This window comes from Stegostoma tigrinum, chromosome 9, assembly GCF_030684315.1.
Source record: "Stegostoma tigrinum isolate sSteTig4 chromosome 9, sSteTig4.hap1, whole genome shotgun sequence".
In the NCBI taxonomy this organism is placed as follows: Eukaryota; Metazoa; Chordata; class Chondrichthyes; order Orectolobiformes; family Stegostomatidae; genus Stegostoma; species Stegostoma tigrinum.
In genome coordinates, this window is record NC_081362.1 from 20176880 (window position 1) to 20196852 (window position 19973).

At 40.8% G+C, this 19973-nt stretch overlaps 1 protein-coding gene across 1 annotated transcript in view; it reads right to left on the reverse strand.

Annotated features, from left to right (window-relative positions):
- ninl (ninein-like) overlaps window positions 1-19973 on the reverse strand; it is a 133621-nt gene that overhangs the window by 44680 nt on the left and 68968 nt on the right. The window contains exons 9-11 of the mRNA XM_048536820.2: window positions 16873-17009; window positions 7959-8099; window positions 5562-5736 (exon numbers count right to left, since the gene is read on the reverse strand). Coding sequence (XP_048392777.2) covers window positions 5562-5736; window positions 7959-8099; window positions 16873-17009 — 453 coding nt within the window. The remainder of the gene's footprint in view (window positions 1-5561; window positions 5737-7958; window positions 8100-16872; window positions 17010-19973) is intronic.

A 19973-nucleotide genomic window follows, 5' to 3' on the forward strand; every position in this document is an offset into this window, starting at 1 on the left:
ACAACGTCTCCCATCAGGCAGAAGGTACTGAAACCTGAACACACACACGAGCAGGTTCAGGAACAGATGCTACCCGAATACTATCAGACTGATGAATGGACTCTCTTATCTGAGATAACACGGATCTTGCTAATATTGGTCTCGCCTTGTGCACACCCTATGCAATGTAACCTGTGTGCCTCTTTCTAAGTCTTTTTGATCTGTACATCCTTTGCTTATTATGATCTGCCTATACTGCTCATTAACAAAGCTTTTCACTGTATTTCAGTACGTGACAATAAATTAAAAAATCAATCAATCAAAACTAGAAGGCATAGGTTTAAGGTGAGAGGAGACAGATTAAAAAAAGGCCATGAGATGTAACTTCTTTATGCAGAGAGTGGTACATATATGGAATGTGCTACCAGAGGAAGTGGTGGAGGCAGGTACAATTACAACATTTAATACATATCTGGATGGGTATATAAACAGGGAGGATTTAGAGAATGTGGGCCAAATGCTGGTAAATGGGACTAGGGATTGGGACGTCTGGTTGTTGTGGAAAAGTTGGACCGAAGGGTCTGTTTTTGCGCTGAACTCTATGACTTCACCTAGTCTGACACTTCAGTGCAGTACTGAGGGAATGCTGCACTCAGGTTTCAGACGAGAAGTTAAATTGAGGTCCATTTTCCTTCATTTAAAAAAAACCCTCTACCACCATCTAAAGAGCAGTAGCATTCTCCTCCATGTCTTGGTCAGCTTTTATTCCTCATTCTAAAAACAAAGTACGTACATCCTGAGGGTGTCATAGGTATGATACAGAAATGCAAACTTTCACCTTTCGTGTTTAGAATCAGCACTGAAATACAACAAGTTTAGTTATACAGTCATTTTGGTATCTAAAATAGACTGATTAGGGTATAGAGATAGTAGGAACTGCAGATGCTGGAGAATCTGAGATAACAAGGTGTTATCTCAATTAACAAAGAAGACCGTCTGAAGAAGAGTCTAGGTCCGAAACGTCAGCTTTCTTGCTCCTCTGATGCTGCTTCGCCTGCTGTGTTCATCCAGCTCTACACCATGGTTAGGGTATAAAATGGGTTTTAAATTCACTAATACCTATCTGGTGTGCTGCTTCAAATGAACTTAAAGCATCTGTCGCTTAGCCTGATATCTCACTTCCCTTCCCATAAACCACAATCCCCCGCCTCTGACTCACCTACAACCCCAACAGCTGTTTTTCAAAACATTCTTGTTCTCTACTCCCTAAGTACAATTCCCAAGCATCGCCTTTATTCAGGAACCATTCCTTTGGAGTGGAAAATTACATTAGTCACACTGTGACTGAAGAAACATGAAAAGTGGATTATAGGTCAGTCAGCCTAACGTGTACTGATGGGAAATCATTGCAGCCTGTAATTATAGGGCAGAGTGACTGAACATCTTGAAACTTTTCACTTCATCAGAGGACACCAACAAGGATTTGTTCTAAAGGGCAGGTCATGCTGATCAATGTGATTGCATTCTTTTAGGAGGTGTTCACAGCAGTTGTCAAGGAATGCTTAATAAGGTCTCTCACAGCAGGTCATTAGCTGAAGCTCCTCAAATTTATGGCAACTAATTGACCTGGTTCGAAAAATGTCCAAGGAGCAGGAGACAGAGAATAGAGATAATGAGTAGAATGTAACCAGTGGTATCATGCAAGAATCTGTGTCAGAACATCAACTATTCATCATATTTAGTTAATGATTTATACAGTGGGTTTGAAACTAACTTGTCCACATTTGCCACAGGCACACAGATTGTTGTAATTGTATCTGTGTGCCCTGTCCTTGCTGCTGAACCCAGTTTTAAAATTGAAATAATTCTCCTTAGAGTGTGGCCCATGCAAATGACATATATAAACTGTGCGATGAAGGGCTGCATGATGGCTCAGTGGTGAACACTGCTGTCTCACAGCACCGGGGACCTGGGTGCAATTGCAGCCTTGGGTGACTACTTGTGTGGCATTTGCACGTTCTCCCTATGTCTGCATGGGTTTCTGCTGGGTGCTCTGGTTTCCTTCAAGAGTCCAAAGATGTGCAGGCTAGATGGATTGACCACGCTAAGTTGTCCCGTAGTATCCAGGGACATGCAGGCTACGTGAATTAGCCACGGTAAATGCAGGGTTACCAGGACAGAATGGTGGTCTGGGTCTTGGTGGGATGCTCTTCAGAGGGTCAATCCTGTGTCAATGGCTTAAACGGCCTCTTTCCAAACCGTAGACTTCCTGTGATTTTAAGTATTGGGTCTGGAATCATGCACATGCATGTTTCTGGATTGACATACATGTGCAGTATGTGTGTCAGCAGACTGACTAGGGATTGTGCGTCAAACTACAAAAGGTCCAGGTTAGGTCACATCTGGAATACTGTGAACAGGCTAGGCAGCTGACCTTTGGAAGGATATCTTGGTCCCAGAGGGAGTTAAGCACAGGATGACCAAAATGACAATTGGAATTCAAAGCTTAAATTACAAGGAAAGATTTGTAACTAAGTCTGCACTGCCTGAAAATTAAGGAGATTAAGGGTAATTGATCAAAATGCTCAATATATTAAGAGAAACAGAACAGATAGAGAAAAAAAGTCTTTTCATGATGTCTGGTTGGCATAGATGAGTTGGACCGAAAGGTCTGTTTCCGTGCTTTACATCTCTATGACTTATTTAAGAGTCTAAGACTAAGTGGTATATCTAAAAATGAGTGCCATATCTTTCAAGAGTGAAATCAGGAAACACTTTTACACATAGAAGCGTGGAACTCTCCTCCACAAATTCCAATTGATGCTGGATCAATCACTAATTTATAACTGAGGCTGATATCTTTGGAAGATATCTAAGCAAACCGGGTAAAGGTAGGTTTTTGAAGTTAGGTTGCTGATAAGCCATGATCTCAATGAATAGCAGAACAGTTATGAATAGCTCTATGGCCTCTCCAGTTTCTATGCAAGGGTTGGCCATTTATGCCACTGATGCTGCCCCACCATCTAATATGATCATGGCTGATACTCTATCTTAATGCCCTACCCACGCTCTCTGCCCATATTCTTTGGTGTTTTCGGTGTCTAGAAATCGATTTTGTTAAATATGTTCAAGTAATTTGGCCTCCACAGCTTTATGTCATCCAAAATTCCATAGGCTGACCACCATCTGAGTGAAGAAATTTCTCCTCAACTCAGTCCTGAATGGTCTAACCCATATCTTAAGAACATGATGCCTTGTTCTAGATCCATCCCAACCAGCCTGTCAGAATCTTATACATTTCAATGAGATCCCCTGTCATTCTTCTAAACTCCAGTGAATACAAACACAGTCCACCCAATCTCACCTCCGACAACAAATCCACCATCTCAGGAACAAGTCGGCTGAATCTTTGTTGTACTCCCTTTGTGGCAAGTTTATCTTTTCCCTGGTAAGGAGTCCGAAACAGCAAACAATACTTCATGTATAGTCTCACCAAGGCCCGTACAACTTTAGCAAGACATCCTTGCTTCTACACTCAAACCTCCTTGCAATTAATTCCAAAATACCATTTGCCTTCTTAATTGCTTGCTGCATGCTTGCTCTCAGTAACAGGTGTACAAGGATACCCAGGACCCCTTGTACACCAATGTTTCCCACTTCTATCACCATTTAAATAATACACTGCCATTCAGTTTTTCCTACCAAAGTAGACAACATCACACACATCTACATTATGCAGCATCTGCCATGCACTTGCTCACTCATTCAGCAAAGTCACTTTGAAACTTCTTTACATCTTCGTCACCACTCACACTTCTAGCTAGTTTTGTTGTTAACAAATGCAAATGCTGTAGCTATATAGGAACAGTCTGACTACAGGCACAGCTTGTTCTGGAGCCCAAGTCTTCAGTGCTATTGCCAGAATATTCACAAGGCCCATAGCCTTTGCGCCATCCAGTGTCTTCAGCAGTTTCTTGATATCATGTGGAATGAATCAAACTGCATCATAGAGGAGGCGATGGTCTAGTGGTACTATCACTACTGTTAATCCAGAGATCCAGGTAATCTTCTGGGGACCTCGTTTCAATTCTCACCATGGCAGATGGTGGAATTTGAATTCAAATAAATATCTGGAATGAAGAGTTTAATGATAACTTTGAATTTATTAACAGTTGTCCAAACAACCCATCTGGTTCACTTATGCCCTCTAGGGAGGGAAACTGCCATCGTTACCTGATTCTGGCCTATATATGGCTCCAGATCCACAGCAACATGGGTATCTCTTAACTGCCCTTTGGACAATTGGCAACAGCAATAAATGCTGGTCTTCCCCATTGTTGAAGATAGGGAAATCTGCAGGGCCGCCACCACCTCTCAATTGTTTAACCGTCCTCTACTATTCACCAACTGGATGTAGCTGGACTGCAGAGCTTAGATTATGACACAACCTATTTTGTTGCCAATATAGGATACTCTATACAGGAATGTCCAGTTTTAAAGGCTGGGGGAAGACAGAGAGAGAGATGCACAAGAAAACCATGAATTTTAAAAAAACTATCAAAAAAGTGATATGAGATAATAGGAACTGCAGATGCTGGAGAATCCGATATAACAAGGTGTGGACCTGGATGAACACAGCAGGCCAAAGCAGCATCAGAGCAGCAGGAAAGCTCATGTTTCAGGCCTAGCGCCAGCTTTCCTGCTCCTAAGATGCTGATTGGCCTGCTGTGTTCATCCAGCTCCACACCTTATTATCTCTAAAAATTGATATCTCATTTCCACAACAATTGCATGTATCCTACTCAATAGGGAATATTTTAATATAATTGTAAAGAATATTTTAAGTCACTGTACAATTTTCCTCACTTATGCAGAGCCAATATTACACAATAAAAATCTGGGAAATAGCTTACACTCTCAAAGTAACTACACCTTCCATTGATATGACAGGGCCCAACTTAGACCATCCATGCTTATCCTATTGAGCATGCACACTGGCCAAACTACAGTCATTTGCCATAATTATAAGTTTCTGCTGAAAAGGTGTAAGGAGTGGTAAGTACTCCAATGTCCTGAACAGTTCAGTGGCTGGCAAAACCTTGTTATTTTGCTGTTGTATTCTTAAACTTTGCAACACAGGGGACACCGACTATCCATTTTTGTCTGCCTCTCTTTCAGTCTCTCCAGGATGAATCATTACTGAGTCATTCAAAATAAATGAGATACTGATGAGCCTCTCCATGTTTTATTTTTAAAAGTTTCTTCTTTAATCAGCCACTCTGCATAGAGGCTGAAATGCATTAATATCCTTCTGCCTGCTATAAACAGGAGAGCTGCGATAGATGATTCAAAAGAACCTTGCAATTTTTAAACTGAGTCAAAGTGGTAGAGGAATATACTCTACTTTTGTGGGAATTATCTAAGTATTCCTTCTCAAGCAGTCATTTCATCTAAATACCCTTTCCAGCCAGGAGTGATGAACCTGCACCTGAGCAGCGCAGCAGGGAGGGATGGAAAGAAAAATAACTGAATAAATTTATCCTCTCCAAAAGGGAGGAACACAATGTTTCTCTTTGGCGTACCTTCATTGCTAGTTTCAGCTTTTCTTGGAAATGGACCTCCTCAGATCGGAGGGAATGTAACTCGTGTTCGAGTTCAGCTCGCTGTGTGTTCACCTGCTGTACAATCAGTTCCTGTTCCTTGCCCATCTCTAATTTAACTGCTGCTATCTTTTCCTTGTATCCTTGATCCAAATATCTGGTAAGGGAGAAATGATCAAGGGGATAAGGTGAGCAAACAATTTACTAGAGCTGCATTACAAACAATAGTTGTATATAGCAATCACACCACAAAATGTAAATGATATTTGGGAGATGTGTCTTCACCAGAAATTGGAACTCTCTCCATTCACAGTCTCCGGGGTGATTAACGATAGATGGTCTGAGATATATGTACGTGAAGCTGCTGATTATCCTTAATACCAGAACAGAGGAAGTTTATGACACAAAATATGTGTTTTTTTTAAGAAACCTATCTAAATGTAGAAGACAATTAAGATCTCAAAATACAGCGAAACAGAGTTTCAACCTTTTTCCCAACACTACTGACTACAGACACACATGTCCAGAGAAATGATACACCAATTACAACTCTTTAGGGTTCTACATTACTGACTCTTGATCTTTGCATTGGACTACACAGACAATTTGATGAGTCTTTTCCAAATCGGCTAACGTGAATTTTTCACAAATCTGAAAGCCAAAATATTCTGATATCTTGCAGATTTCTAATCAAAGTCTCTTGGTTTAGAAGTTTCACAAACTAAAAATTATTTTTCTGAGGTGACTTGTTCCCTGCACCAAACTCCTTCCAGTAGAGAAACCAAACTTGTTTCTGAACATAACCCTGTTATCTTCCATTCTGAACTAAAAAAACTTGTTTAACCTTAGATGATTCTGAACTGAAAATAACCCTAATGGCCTCACATATTTACCTTACCTACCGTAAAGCCAACAGTATAAATTCTTTGCATTAACACAACAAGGGTTTGCAGACACTTACATTTTGACAAATGCTGGATTTAATCACTATTCCAAAAGGACTTTCTGACCTTTTATTTTATTATAGAAACTGTCCAAAAAGTAAACATGTAGCTGCCTCTATTTTGAAACCCAAATTCCAAAATTAATTTGAATACATATAAATTTACAACTTTCATCACAACTTTTTGACAGGAAAATGAGCTAACTACAGAAGGGAGAAAGGAAAATAATGATATGTTGACAGAGTTCAATCAAGTTGATTGGGAGGAGTTTTATGCTGAGCGTAACAGTGTTGTTGGCCAAATGGTCTGCTGCTGGGCTTTGTACACTAAATAACAGATTTTATATAAAAACAAGTTGAGGCTTTTTCTACTATAAATATTACCATTGGGAACTTTCTTCATTGTCTTCTCCTTTGGGATAAGACGAGTGCTGTGAGAAACTTCCACAGTCACCTAATACCTCTACTAAATTTTTATTCATATTGTGATATTGCTAAAACCACTGTGGCAAGAGAACTATCATAAACAATTCTGCGATCACAATCGTACATTCTGTTTACACAAGAAACAGTGATCAGTTGAGGTTGGAGGGAGTTAATGGATAATTTTGGGGGACTTTGGCGATTCAAGAGGACTCTTGATCTGTAGCTAGTCGTCTGACTCAAGCTAGTGAGACAAACAACAGGGCCTCAGTGCTCATAACTTACAGAGTGAGATGCTGCCTAAGGTTCCTCTTCCTGATTGACATCCAGCTTTCCTGATGGCAGGATTTGGGATTGAGATCAGGTTAGGTTCTGATGTCTCTGGATGGCACATCGGCAATAAATACTCATTATCAGGAGTGAAAGCTTCTGGCGTGAAGTAATTGGACGATACCTAACCCCATGGAATCAAACTCTGTGAAGGAGTCAACAGCTTGAGCAAGCGTGGGTTGGGAAGAAAATTGATGAGAAAATCTAAAAACAGTGCTGCAACTTCAAAGAGCTAATAAGAAACATTCTACAGGAAGCCTATCAATGCATTGTTAAGCAGGGAGGTAACCTGAATGTTGGATAGAGTTGGACATGTTCTTCCAAATCCATATCTCTACCTCCAAGACAGCAAAAGGCAGCAAGTGCATTGGAACACCACCTCCATCTCACCTTCACGTATCATGATTTTTTTTGTCATTACTGGGTCAAATCCAGGGATGACCTACCTAAATATGTTACTGTAGCAGCTTTACTACATGCACTGCAGTGAAAAAGAAGGCAACTTACTATCACCTCTCAAAGGTTACTGATGGATAGGCAATAAATAGCAACTCTGCCAATAAGATGCCACAAAAAAAACCATTTCAGGGATCAACAATATTTTCTTTTCCTGAATCCTGGAAAATGCTCATGCCTTGGGAACAAAAAGCAAATGAAAAATTCAACCAACGTCTCCTACTGACTTGATTTTGGTCTCATTGAGCAATTCCATTGTGGTATGCCGGTCATCAATTTCCTTGGCTAGCTCCACGTTGCACTTCTCTGCTCTATCCATGTCTGCTTTGGCTTTTTCTCCCTCCTTGTACAGCTGCTGAATTTGACTTCTGCAAAAACAAAGTTTGTTCAGTATCAATTTGACACCATTGTTCATTTCTTATAACAACTAAAATAAATAAAGTAGGAATACCTGGCGGTGGTCATTTAGGACGGGATGTCTCCTACCTGATGTATCCGAAATCTATTTTGATAATATACTGGCAATAGATTCCCTACTTGAACACATCATGGTCATTACCCAGTGATGTTTTCTCCAGTGCCTCTAGGATAAAATTCAGGTAGGGAAAGGATTTTTAATTTCAGTGAGAAATCAATGGAACAAAAGTCTTGCTTACTGCTTCTGCTTGTAATTCCATGAGTCAAGTATACATATTTTTCTTTAAAGTAGTCTGTCACCATCTGCAGGGATAGAAGGAGTTAGTGTTTCAAGTCAAATATGACTATCCTTCTGAAAGAATCATTTGACTCGAAGGAGAGTCATAATCAACTAAAACATTAACTCAATTTCTCTCTCCAAAGCTTCTGCCAAAGCTGCTGATTATTATATCGTTTACTGCTTTTCTTTCATTTTGGGTTTTTATTTTTGTGTAGGTGTTTAGCATTTTGTCTTGTCTGTATGATCCCTTCATGAGATGCACATCACAGTGAGTAGTACCCTAATTATTTACAATTGTGCTCTTCTTTATGCAGTGACTTATTGGAGTTGTGCAGGCAAGGTAATTATAGAGATAGCACAGTGTGAAGCTGGATGAACACAGCAGGCCAAGCAGCAGAGGAGCAGGAAAGCTTCACGTTTCAGGTTGGGACCCTTCTTCAGACCTGAAACGTCAACTTTCCTGCTCCTCTGATGCTGCTTGGCCTGCTGTGTTCATCCAGCTTCACACCATGTTATCTCAGATTCTCCAGCATCGGCAGTTCCAACTATCTCTGTAACTGCTTTATCAAAGAGGTTGTTCTTAAGGAATATCTTAAATGGAGGGAGGGTAGATAGACATATTATTGAGGTTTAGGGAGGGAATCTGTGGCCAAGGGCTTTGATACTTGAAAGCAAAATCAGTAATGGTGGTGCAATTAAAATTAGGGATGCTCAAGAGGCGAGAATTAGAGAACAGATGTCTTGGAAGGCTGTGGGCTTAGAAAAGATGACAGCAATGAGGAGTGCTGAGGTCTTTGAGGGGATCTGAAATGAAGGTCAAGAATTTCAAGGTTTTGCTTAACCAGAAGCAAATGTAGGTCATCAAGTATAGGAGTAGTGGGCAAATGGAATTTGGCATGTGAGGAAGGAAGAGGCACAGAGTTTTAGATGGCCTCAGGTTTACAGAGGATGGAATGTGGCCGATTGGGCAGTACCATGTGGGAATGATTAAATTTAGAGCTAATGAAAATATAGACAAGCATTTCATCAGTAGACAAGACAAGAAAGCACAGGCTTGGCATTATTATGGATACATCAAACCTCTTCCGAAAGCACGTTACAAACCCATGATTCCTACCACCTGGAAACACAATGGCATCCAAGCCACAAATAATCCTGACTTGGGACTACATCAACATTCTTCCACTGCTGCTGGGTCAAATTCCTGGAACTCCCTTCCCAACAGCACTGTGGGTATACCAATACACTGCAGCAGTTCAAGATGGCAGCTCAAGGGCAATTATAAATGGGCAATAAATGCCAGTCTCACCAGTAACACCCCAACTCCCATTAACCATCTATCCTGTCGTTTACTCCCTACCCCACCCACCTCCCCATTTTCTGCATATAAACTGACGTTTTCCAACCCACTTTCAGTTCTGAGGAAGGGTCGATGGACCCAAAACGTTAACTCTGTTTTCTCCTTCACAGATGCTGCCAGACCTGCTGAGCTTTTCCAGCAACTTTGTTATTGTTCATGATTTACAGCATCCGCAGTTCTTTTGATTTTTAACAAACAAGTTGAAATTAGTAACCTCGGTGTCAGCGCAAGTATATGCCTGGGTGTTCACCTCAGGGTTAATTTTGACATCAGACGCAAACAACATTGCTCAGCCTCAGGTAATTGCCAGGTTGAGGGCTGGAGCTGGTAGCTAGGGAACAGAATCTGTAGCCATTCCAAAAACAGGGCTTCGATCTTCCCAAAATACTGGATGCCGGGTGAGCTGTCTGATAATCTAGCGATGGTGGAGGAATCTAAAGTGGTCATGGCATTGATTAGAAACTTACCTATTCCTGGTGCTTGTGACAAGTGGGGCTGAGCAAAGTAATGTAATGTAACCATAGCAATGGAATAATTGAAAAAGAATGTATCTAGCACTAGGCTCTTTAACTACAATTAATTGATTATCCCACATTTTAGTACAATTAATTGGTTATCCTTTCACTTTTGTGCATTGTTCCTTCACTGCAGTTTTGATTATTATTGATAATACGCACAAGATCAGAAAGAACAAATGGTGTTAAAGTGAGAGCAAGGAAATCTTTGCACTGGGGCACTCCCAGGATCCAATAAAACTTTGATCCTGTATTATTACAACTACAATGAGTGTTTACACTGGCGCTTAAAATAATGAGACAAATTTGACAAACATTTTGGTAACGCTGAATTAATTTAATCCTCATTAAATTAGAATCATTTCAAGGATTAGGTATTCTCTTTAAGAGTAAAGCCCAAGAGGGATCTCCAATTAACAATGGGAAGACCTGAGAGCATTCTGGGCAAGGTTCAGGCATTTCTTCACAATTTGAATCTACCTAACTAAGGCAATAGTTATGCAGTGTCTAATGTTGTAGATTCTTAAGTTAGTGGAACAGGCTGAGGCCAGATATAAAGAGGCTTCAGAATTTAAGACCCAAGCAGGTAATGGAAATCTGGTCATTCCAGCCAGCTGGAGCTGCTGGTACAGCGTCTTGAACAGAACAAAAATCAGGATCAGATGAAAGGAATATCTAAAGCTGCAGCATGTAAAGTTAGCAGTAACCTTTACAGGCATCAGAAGGATCTCTATCACCTCATGTCAGGTCAAAGGGATGGGAGATCAGCAGGTGGCAGTATTTGCTCGTTCAACAAAGACTTAAATGAATGAACCTGGTGACGATCAAAAACTCCCCAGATCTAAAAGTTGTTGAGGAGAGTTTGGTACAGAGGGCTTCTGTGCCCCCTTTACTTTTCAGAGACTGAAGGCCCAAGCCTGCACAGTTCAATCAATTATGTTAGATAATGAGGAACAGATGGATGGCCATTCCATTCCTTAGTGGGTTGTCACTCATAGCAGTTCACTTAACCTCTCTAAAACCTGGAATGTGGTAAGAGGCAAGGAGAGAACATGATCGGGAATCTCCCAATTCCTGTTCAGATTGTGAAGGCAACATTACTTCAGTTCTGAAGAAGAGTCATATTGGACTGGAAACGTTAAACCCAGTTTCTCACTCCACAGACGCTGCCAGACCTACTGAAATTCTCCAGCATTTTCTGTTTTGATTTCAGGTTTCCAGCAACAGCGGTATTTTGCTTTTGCTAGGGGGTTTGGGAATTACTCAAATAAAATAGGAGGAGTAAATTCACAAGAAGGTGGCAGGAAGAAAAGAGATTCACGATATGAACTTGTGGATCTGAATGTAACCTGTAATGAGTCACTAATATGAAACAAACCACTTCTTGTTCATACAACAGTCTCTTCTAGTTAGGCCAATAAGTGGTTTTCCTCTATCACACTAGACCAATCAGGCTCTACAGATCCATATGGTCAAAGAGAATGGTGGCAGGAAACCCACCGCAAAGTGAAGTGCAAACTTTGTTCCATATACATTCACAGCACACGATTGTTATTTATAAATTAAAGCCCAAACTGCTCTTTGAAGGAAACAGATGCTGTACCAGAAGGAAATTTCAACAACTCCAGCATTTGAATCAAACAGCTGTTGTGGACATTCACCATTGCAAAGTCCAAAATGAGTCTTCTAAAAACTTTGAATCAAAGGAGTGGGACGCATGACAGAATAAATGGTCTCCTCTGTGAATTAGTCTTTCCACAGATCTACAGATTTGATATGTGTGCGGGTGGGAATCACAGTTCACCTGCATCCTTACAGCACTCAGTGTGATCAACACAATGATACACCCGGGTCTTATGCTGATGTTATTTCAATTAACTGCACTGCTAATAATAATTTGCTGCAGATGGAGTGTTGGAAAATGAACTGTACAGACATTACCTGGCAGGCATGATTGAGAAGAATTGGAAGAGTGTGGGAATGACAGCCCACAGTATCAAGGATATTTTAATGTCTTGTACAACTTGTGGGATCATCCACTTCTTAAAGACCAGCTTATGAGTTTAAAATGACTTTCCATTGAACATGGTGAGGTTGAATTTGGGGAACGTAAGTTGTACACTGTGTGGGCAGGGTGCTACATCTCAACTGACTAAGGGGATGATGCAATGTCTGAAAGTAAACACTCAGCAACATCTGTAATGATCTAGAATATGTCTATCACATCGTAAGTGCTTAGAGAAACAATACTGAGCTAATTAGGTAATGTAACCATGGTAATAGGACAGTTGAAACAGGTTGTGCAAGATAAATGCTTTTCAGGGGTCATGTATCTTTGTTTAACAATTAGTTGGCTGTACTGTTTCTCTACTATTGGTACCATTAATTAATTATATAGTCACCGACACGCATCTTTGCTTCAACATGATTTATTGATAATATGCATTAAAGGGTAAAAAATACAGTGGTAAGCAAATCATCTTATAGGGCTCTCACAGGCATCTTGAGAGCAGTGTTTAATAAACGGCTGTTACATCTGCATGTGTATATACTTGTGTTAAAGTAATGAGACCAATTAGAACAACTGGGCAGTTCAATACTTCCCTTTGAAGAACTACAGAACTTTTACTAATTAAGTATTGCTTAAATGTGTTTTAGGATACAATTCTGCCTTTTCATATATCAACATCTATCTATTGTACTGGGACAGCCATATTCCAATATTCAGCACTCAACAATTACAGGATAAGTGGAATGAGGTTACACCCATTTGGGAGACAAAGCTACAAGGAGCTCAAGCTGGGAGTGACATATTCAGGCACCTGGGACTTTGTGAAAGCACAGACAGGAAGGAGAGAGTGGTAGGAGGACTAGTGCTGTTAGTACCGGATGGAATAAGTAGGAAAGCAAGAAATGGTTTTGAATTGGAAGATGCGGAACCGAGAGGCCCCACCGGGGGTCGAGATTTTTCACAGGTAAGGGCGTGGAACGCCCTGCCTGCCAATGTTGTCAACTCAGCCACATTAGGGGCATTTAAACAGTCCTTGGATAAGCATATGGATGATGATGGGATAGTGTAGGGGAATGGGCTTAGATTAGTTCACAGGTCGGCGCAACATCGAGGGCCAAAGGGCCTGTTCTGCGCTGTATTGTTCTATGTTCTATGTTCTATCTCTGACGTACTTTCCAATCCTAAGTAATAAAGAAAGAATGCACATTTCCATGGAGATACTGCAGATGCTAGAGTCAGAGATGACACAATTTGGAGCTGGAGGAACACAGCAGGCCAAGCAGCATCAGAGGAGCAGGAAAGTTGACTTTTCGGGTCAGGATCCTTCTTCAGAAATTTGTGCCTTTCATAAACACGAGACATCCTTTTACAGCCAAGGATATACTCTCAAAGTATAATCATTGCTGCAACACAATGAAAGGGTAGCCAATGTGAGCAGAGCAAGATGCCACACACACCAAAGTTGTTTTGACCAGATAACCTATGTTGCTGGTGCCACAAAATCACAGAATCCCTACAGTGTGGAAGCAGGCCATTCAACCCTCCAGTCCACACTGACCCTCCGAAGAGCATAACACCCAGACCCACCACCGTACCTTATCCCTGTAACCCTGCATTTTCAATGGCTATTCCACCCAGCCTGCACATCCCTGCACACTACAGGCAATTTGGCATGGCCAGTCCATCTAAACTGCACATCTTTGGACTCCTGGAGGGACTGTCTGGAAGAATGTGCTAACTCCACACAGTCACCCAAGGGTGGATCAGTCCCTGGTGCTGTGATGCAGCAGTGCTAATCACTGAGCCACCATGCCGGTCAAAAAATAATTAGCGTTCAGACACTGACATATCTCCTCTATTTGTTTACAAACAGTGCCATGCAATCTTTTACATCTTTTACAGCTTAATGTTTCATCTGACACCACTGCATTGGAACACAGGAAACAACAGATATCTATTTCTAAGAAACAAATATCCAATCTTACCAGTAACAACAACAGCCAACCGTATTTCCACAACACTTTTAAATAATTACTTTGCCAGAGGATTTCTAGGGCCATTATAAGGCGTTATCACCATTGATCATCAAAGGCTGGTCTGAGGTAGGCTTTAAGGAGAAAGGCAAGATAGAGGCGGGGGCGGGTGGAATTTCCTGAACTTGGGGCCACAATAGGCAACTGATATTGGGAATGCTTAAGAAGCTACAAATAGTGGAGCATAGATATCTCAAGAGTGTTTTGGGACTGAAGGAGATTTACAAAGATAGGGAGCGAGGAGACCATGGAGGGATCCAAAAATAAGGGTAAGAACTTTCAAATCACTCCCACATAACTGGGAGTGTATAAAGGTCATTGAATACAGGCCATTAATGAGCAAGAATTGATGCAGGGAGATGGCCAGCACTGTTTAAAATTATCACAAGCTTACAGCAGGCAGAACCTTGAACGCCAGTGCATTACAATAATCTCAAGATAAAGGCTATAGTTGAGGGTTTCAGTAACGGGTGAGCCGTGTCAGGGTCATTATTGGTAAATGTTTTGGAGGTGGAGTTTGTCTTAGCAATGGTTTGACTATGATGCAGGAAGCTCATCTGGTTAAATATGATACCCAGATTGGCAAACAATCTGACTCAACTAATACAGCTGTCGGGAGAAGAATGAAGTTGGTGGTTAGCAAATGGATTTTGCAGCAGTGACCAAAGACAATGTCATCACTCTCCCCGGTATCTAAATTAGACAGTTATTTGTTTCGTGGGATTAGAGTTGAACGAGCAGGTGGGTCTCATGGACAAGATGACCTGAACATGAGGGAAGATGGGAGAGAAGTTAGAAAAACACACAAGGTCAGGACTAGGGCTGGGTGCATGCCTTGGAGGAAGTTTGGTCCACTGGACAAGGGGAAGGTAGGGAAATGGAAAAGGCAACTGATCAAATGATCTCAGTCTTAGTGAAAAGAAACCCATGGTGAGTCAGAGGCTAGAATTTTGGCAGCTCAATTACAACTAAATGGAGGAAGGCATTTGTTCAGGGATGGGCACAGAAAGAGATAGTGCTTGGATGGGGAATCAGAATATGGCTCGGAGGTTGGTGGTCAATACAAGATGGCAATCAGAGTCAGTCTCAACTATGTTTCCACAGCAGGAGTAGGAAAGCTGTTTAGAAGCTATATATGTTTTTATGGTGTTTGTAATCATAGAATTGTAACTGTGTGGAAATAGGCCATTCGGCCGAACAAGTCACACACCCGACCCACACACCCCACAGCATTTTACCCTGACTCATTCCCCTACCCCTGCATTTCCCCAGGTCTAACCCACCTAACCTAAACATTCCTGGACACTACAAGCAGCTTAGTATGGCCAATCCACCTACTCTACGCATCTTTGGACTATGGGAGGAAACTGGAGCACCCGGAGTAAACCCACACAGATGCAGGGTAATGTGCAAACTCCACACTGACAGTCGCCCGAGGCTGGAATTGAATCCAGGCCCCTAGTGCTGTGAGGCAGCAGTGCTAACCACTGAGCCACCATGCCATCCACTAATGGTTTCCAGATGATCTGTCTATTCACAGTGAGGACCAACTTTCCAATTGCCTAGAGTTCAGTATTTGTAACAAAACAATGGGGTGTGCAAAGTGGAACTTACAATGATACAGCAATACCTTCAACAGCCAACAGATGGGAGGTAGAACAGCAAGCTAGGTCTTTTTAACACATCCTGACTCTAAAAGAATTAAATTCCTTAATCTTCAAGTGCCATAACTTCTATTTCACAGGTTGTTTGAAATTGCAGCATTTAAGATATGAGGTATACACAGAAAGAGTTTAACATCATAACTAAGAAGGAAAAATGCTCCATTTACATTCCACTTTCCACAACCTTAGGATGTCCCAAAGCACTGTACAGTCAATTACATACATTTTGAAAATAGTCACTATTGTAAAGCTGTTTCAGAGATAGTAGGAACTGCAGATGCTGGAGAATCTGAGATAACAAGGTGTAGAGCTGGATGAACACAGCAGGCCAAGCAGTATCAGAGGGTTTTTTTCAATGTTCTGAATGTAGACATTTTCTGAAGAAGGGTCGAGGCCCGAATTGTCAGCCTTCCTGCTCCTCTGATGCTACGTGGCCTGCTGTGTTCATCCAGCTCTACACCTCGTTAGCTCCACTATTGTAAAGCTGCCAGTTTGCAAAGATAAATAAAACGATGTTGATCAGTTAGTTTTAGTGATGTGGTTGAGGAATAAACTTTGGCCAGGACACCAGAGAACTCTGCTGTTCTTCAAACTACAGCCTTAGAATCTTTTACAACCACCCGAGAGAACTGGCTTCCCTGTTTAATATCCCAGCTGAAAGACAGTACCTTGGAAAGCACAGCACTCCCTTTGTACTGTACTAGAACATCTCCCTTTTGTGCTCAAGTCCCTGACTTGAACCCATAACTTCTGATTTCGAAGCAAGTGTTCCACTACCTGGTCATTGATTAGCCATGGATAACACTCATCAATATGGAAAATAACTACTACTTAAAAGGAAGTTAAAATGGACACACTTACTGAAGGCAGTTTATTTCATTTCTGTAACAGGCGAATGCAGCCTGATGAATTCCATTTTTGCTGGTCAATAATTCATTGTTGAGTGCTTTGGTCAGCTCTGCAAGATTCACCTTCTGTTCCACATCAAAATCTAATGTCTGTCAAAAAGGAACGATGGGGACTTTAAAGAGTGAATTCTGCAAATAGGCTTCCATAATTTACGCCAGTAAATGAATGAATCAATGCATTCTCTTCTTGCGGGGGGGAGGAATAGCACATATGCAAAGATTTCTACATGAAAATATGAATCACATTTTTGTAGAATTACGCATTTATAACAAGTGCATATCGATAAAACTGAGGTAGTAAAGAGGAGATGCATAGATACATTTAAAATTGTGCAACGTTTTTTCCTACAGTAAATAAAGAAGAAACAGTCTGGACAGTTTATAACCAGTCAACACGGATTTAAGATTAACAGTAAAAGTACTTGAGCGGTAATGAGAATTTAATTTTTCTTTTACCCAGTGGGTCGTAATGATCTGGAGTGAACTTGCTGCATTTAGCAGCAATTTTCAGAAGTAAATTGAATACATTTTTGAAAAGAAAAAATAATTGGAGAGCTATGGAGAAAAAGGAGGGTGAGTTGAGACTATTTGAATAGATGTTTTAAAGATTCAGCACAAGTATGACGGGCCAATCAGGACAGAGGTAAGTCTACAACCCACTGGATTAGTTCATCAAAAGCATCTAATCATTGCCTCTCACGGCAAACTGCCCAATTTCCATATAGTCTCATGAAATAAACACAAATGTATGATATTTAACAGAAAGTAGTACATTTGATTTAGCTTTTTATTCAATTAAAAAAAATACTTTATTCACGAAAATAGACACTGAAACAGTTTGGTTCTTACAGTACTATGTGAAGAAACATATAAACATTGGAGTTTGACTCAATAAAACAAGCAAACTTGTATTTCTTCCTCGTACAAGATTATACTTACATACATTTGAGGTATTGGGAGTGCTTTTTTTCACTTGCCCCTTGTATGTATCAACACCAAGCTGAATTACTCAGGCAACAGAACAGTATTAAGTCCTCAGACTGATGTAAAGCATTAAAGTTTATACTGCAGTTGCAGAAATCTATGGTCAGTTCACATCCAAACTGTCACGGTCTTTTCTGACCCTAGGTCTTTAAGAGGATACACTGGCCTTGAAGTGGTACAAAAACAAAGTTGCTGGAAAAATTCAGCAGGTTTGGCAGCATCTGGGAGGGAGAAAAACAGAGTTAATGTTTTGGATCCAGTGACCCTTCCTTCGAATACCCTTTCTCGGGTCACCGGACCAGAAACATTGACTCTGTTTTTCCTTTCACGGACGCTGCTGAGCTTTTCCAGCAACTTTGTTTTTGTTCCTCATTTACAACATATGTGGTTCTTTTGGTTTTTATTTTGAATTGGTACATGTTTCCTATGCACAATACAACGATACATGTGTTCAACACAAGGTCATTATTGAAGTGAGTTTAATTTGTCTACCTAAAGCTTGTGAGCCTCATGGTAGAAATCACCATTAACATACAGCAGACGAGGAAGGATATTTGCACAACTGGATTTCAGTACAAACATCCCTTTTTTAATGTGAAAAACAAGGAACAAAATTGCATACATTACCATTTAATGTTTCATTTATCCACATTAACAAATATACGCAGACCTGTTCTTATGCACTAGCAATTCACTATTCCTATCAAACTCTGCATATCAATTAAACATATTGTTCTTGAATAATGTTCCCTTTAAGCTGTGTGGCAATGCAGCCACTCCAACATTCCACTGAGTGATGTGCCAACACATTTGACTTCTGTTTTGAAATTGAGAAAAAAAATTCAAGTGAATTTTATCCCTGAGTACCGCTGGTGTCTTAAATGATACATGTGGGTATTATCATCATTGATTAATCATCAGGGTGATGTGGTTTTCCCAGGGAATGTCATTCTTGTGTCATCTGCTATCACCGTTGGACCCAATGTCTTCCATTTCTGTGGTTGGGTTGCTGTGGATCTCTGGGTTTGATGGTTGCAGTGCTGGTGGTGCATTCACGTCTTCCTGATCAGCTGCCTGTAGGTGAGGAACAGCTTTTGCTGTTGGGCGAAGGTGCCTGTGGTCACAACGGTAGACAATGTCATACACTTTCACTGTGTACATTTAAAAACTTCTCCATACTGGTTCCAAGTTGCCAATTGGGTTGGCTTTTGTTGGAATTGTTGAATGTCCATACCTTGACTGGCTCTCCAACGCTCAACTCTGGCAATAGTTGGGCAGTATTGTCAAAATGGCTTCCAAAATTTTAACTTGATTTTGTCCATTCATGTCTGCTACAGCATCATGCTTCAGTTGCTATTTTGCTATCGATCGTGTAGTTTAGGTGCACAATGACATTGGTCTTTTAACTGAACTACTTCCCTTGCCTTCAGTAGGAATCAATCTCCATTCAAGGATTGCTTGTTTGTGTGGGACTTGTTCAATTTCTCTATGAGGTGTTTTATTGGTACCATGTTCATAGTCCATTGTATAGGAGTTATCACTTTTTGGAATCTGGAAGCTGTCCCAAGCTCAGGTAGAACTTTCCTCAGCAAACACTGATCTGGTCTCATGTTTGTATCTTTTTCATGATGATATTCTCCTGAAAGACGTCATAACTTTGTAAACACTGTTCTATGATCAGTGGTTTAGTGCACTTCAACACGCTACACTCTTTTGGCATGTTGAGCATTACCATTTCAAGCTTCAGCTTTGTCCTGGCTGAGAGGAGTGGCATTTTATTCCAGGTATGATCTGCAACATGTTGTTGCAATGATCTCACAGAGTAATCCACCCTCTTGGTGATGTCATCCATCCTTAACCTTACTTTTGAAGGCTTCATTTTGAATTGCCATGATTTCACACAGTTCTTATGAAAGTAATGACGTTGCACGATGCACTGAAGTCTGAGACTTTACAGTGACCTGATGTTCTCCTTCTGCAGTCCTCACATCATAACGGTCACCAGCTATACCTCAACCTGACCCTCATGCCTCGTGCAACGAACCTGTCAAATAGGTTTGTGTGGTTCAC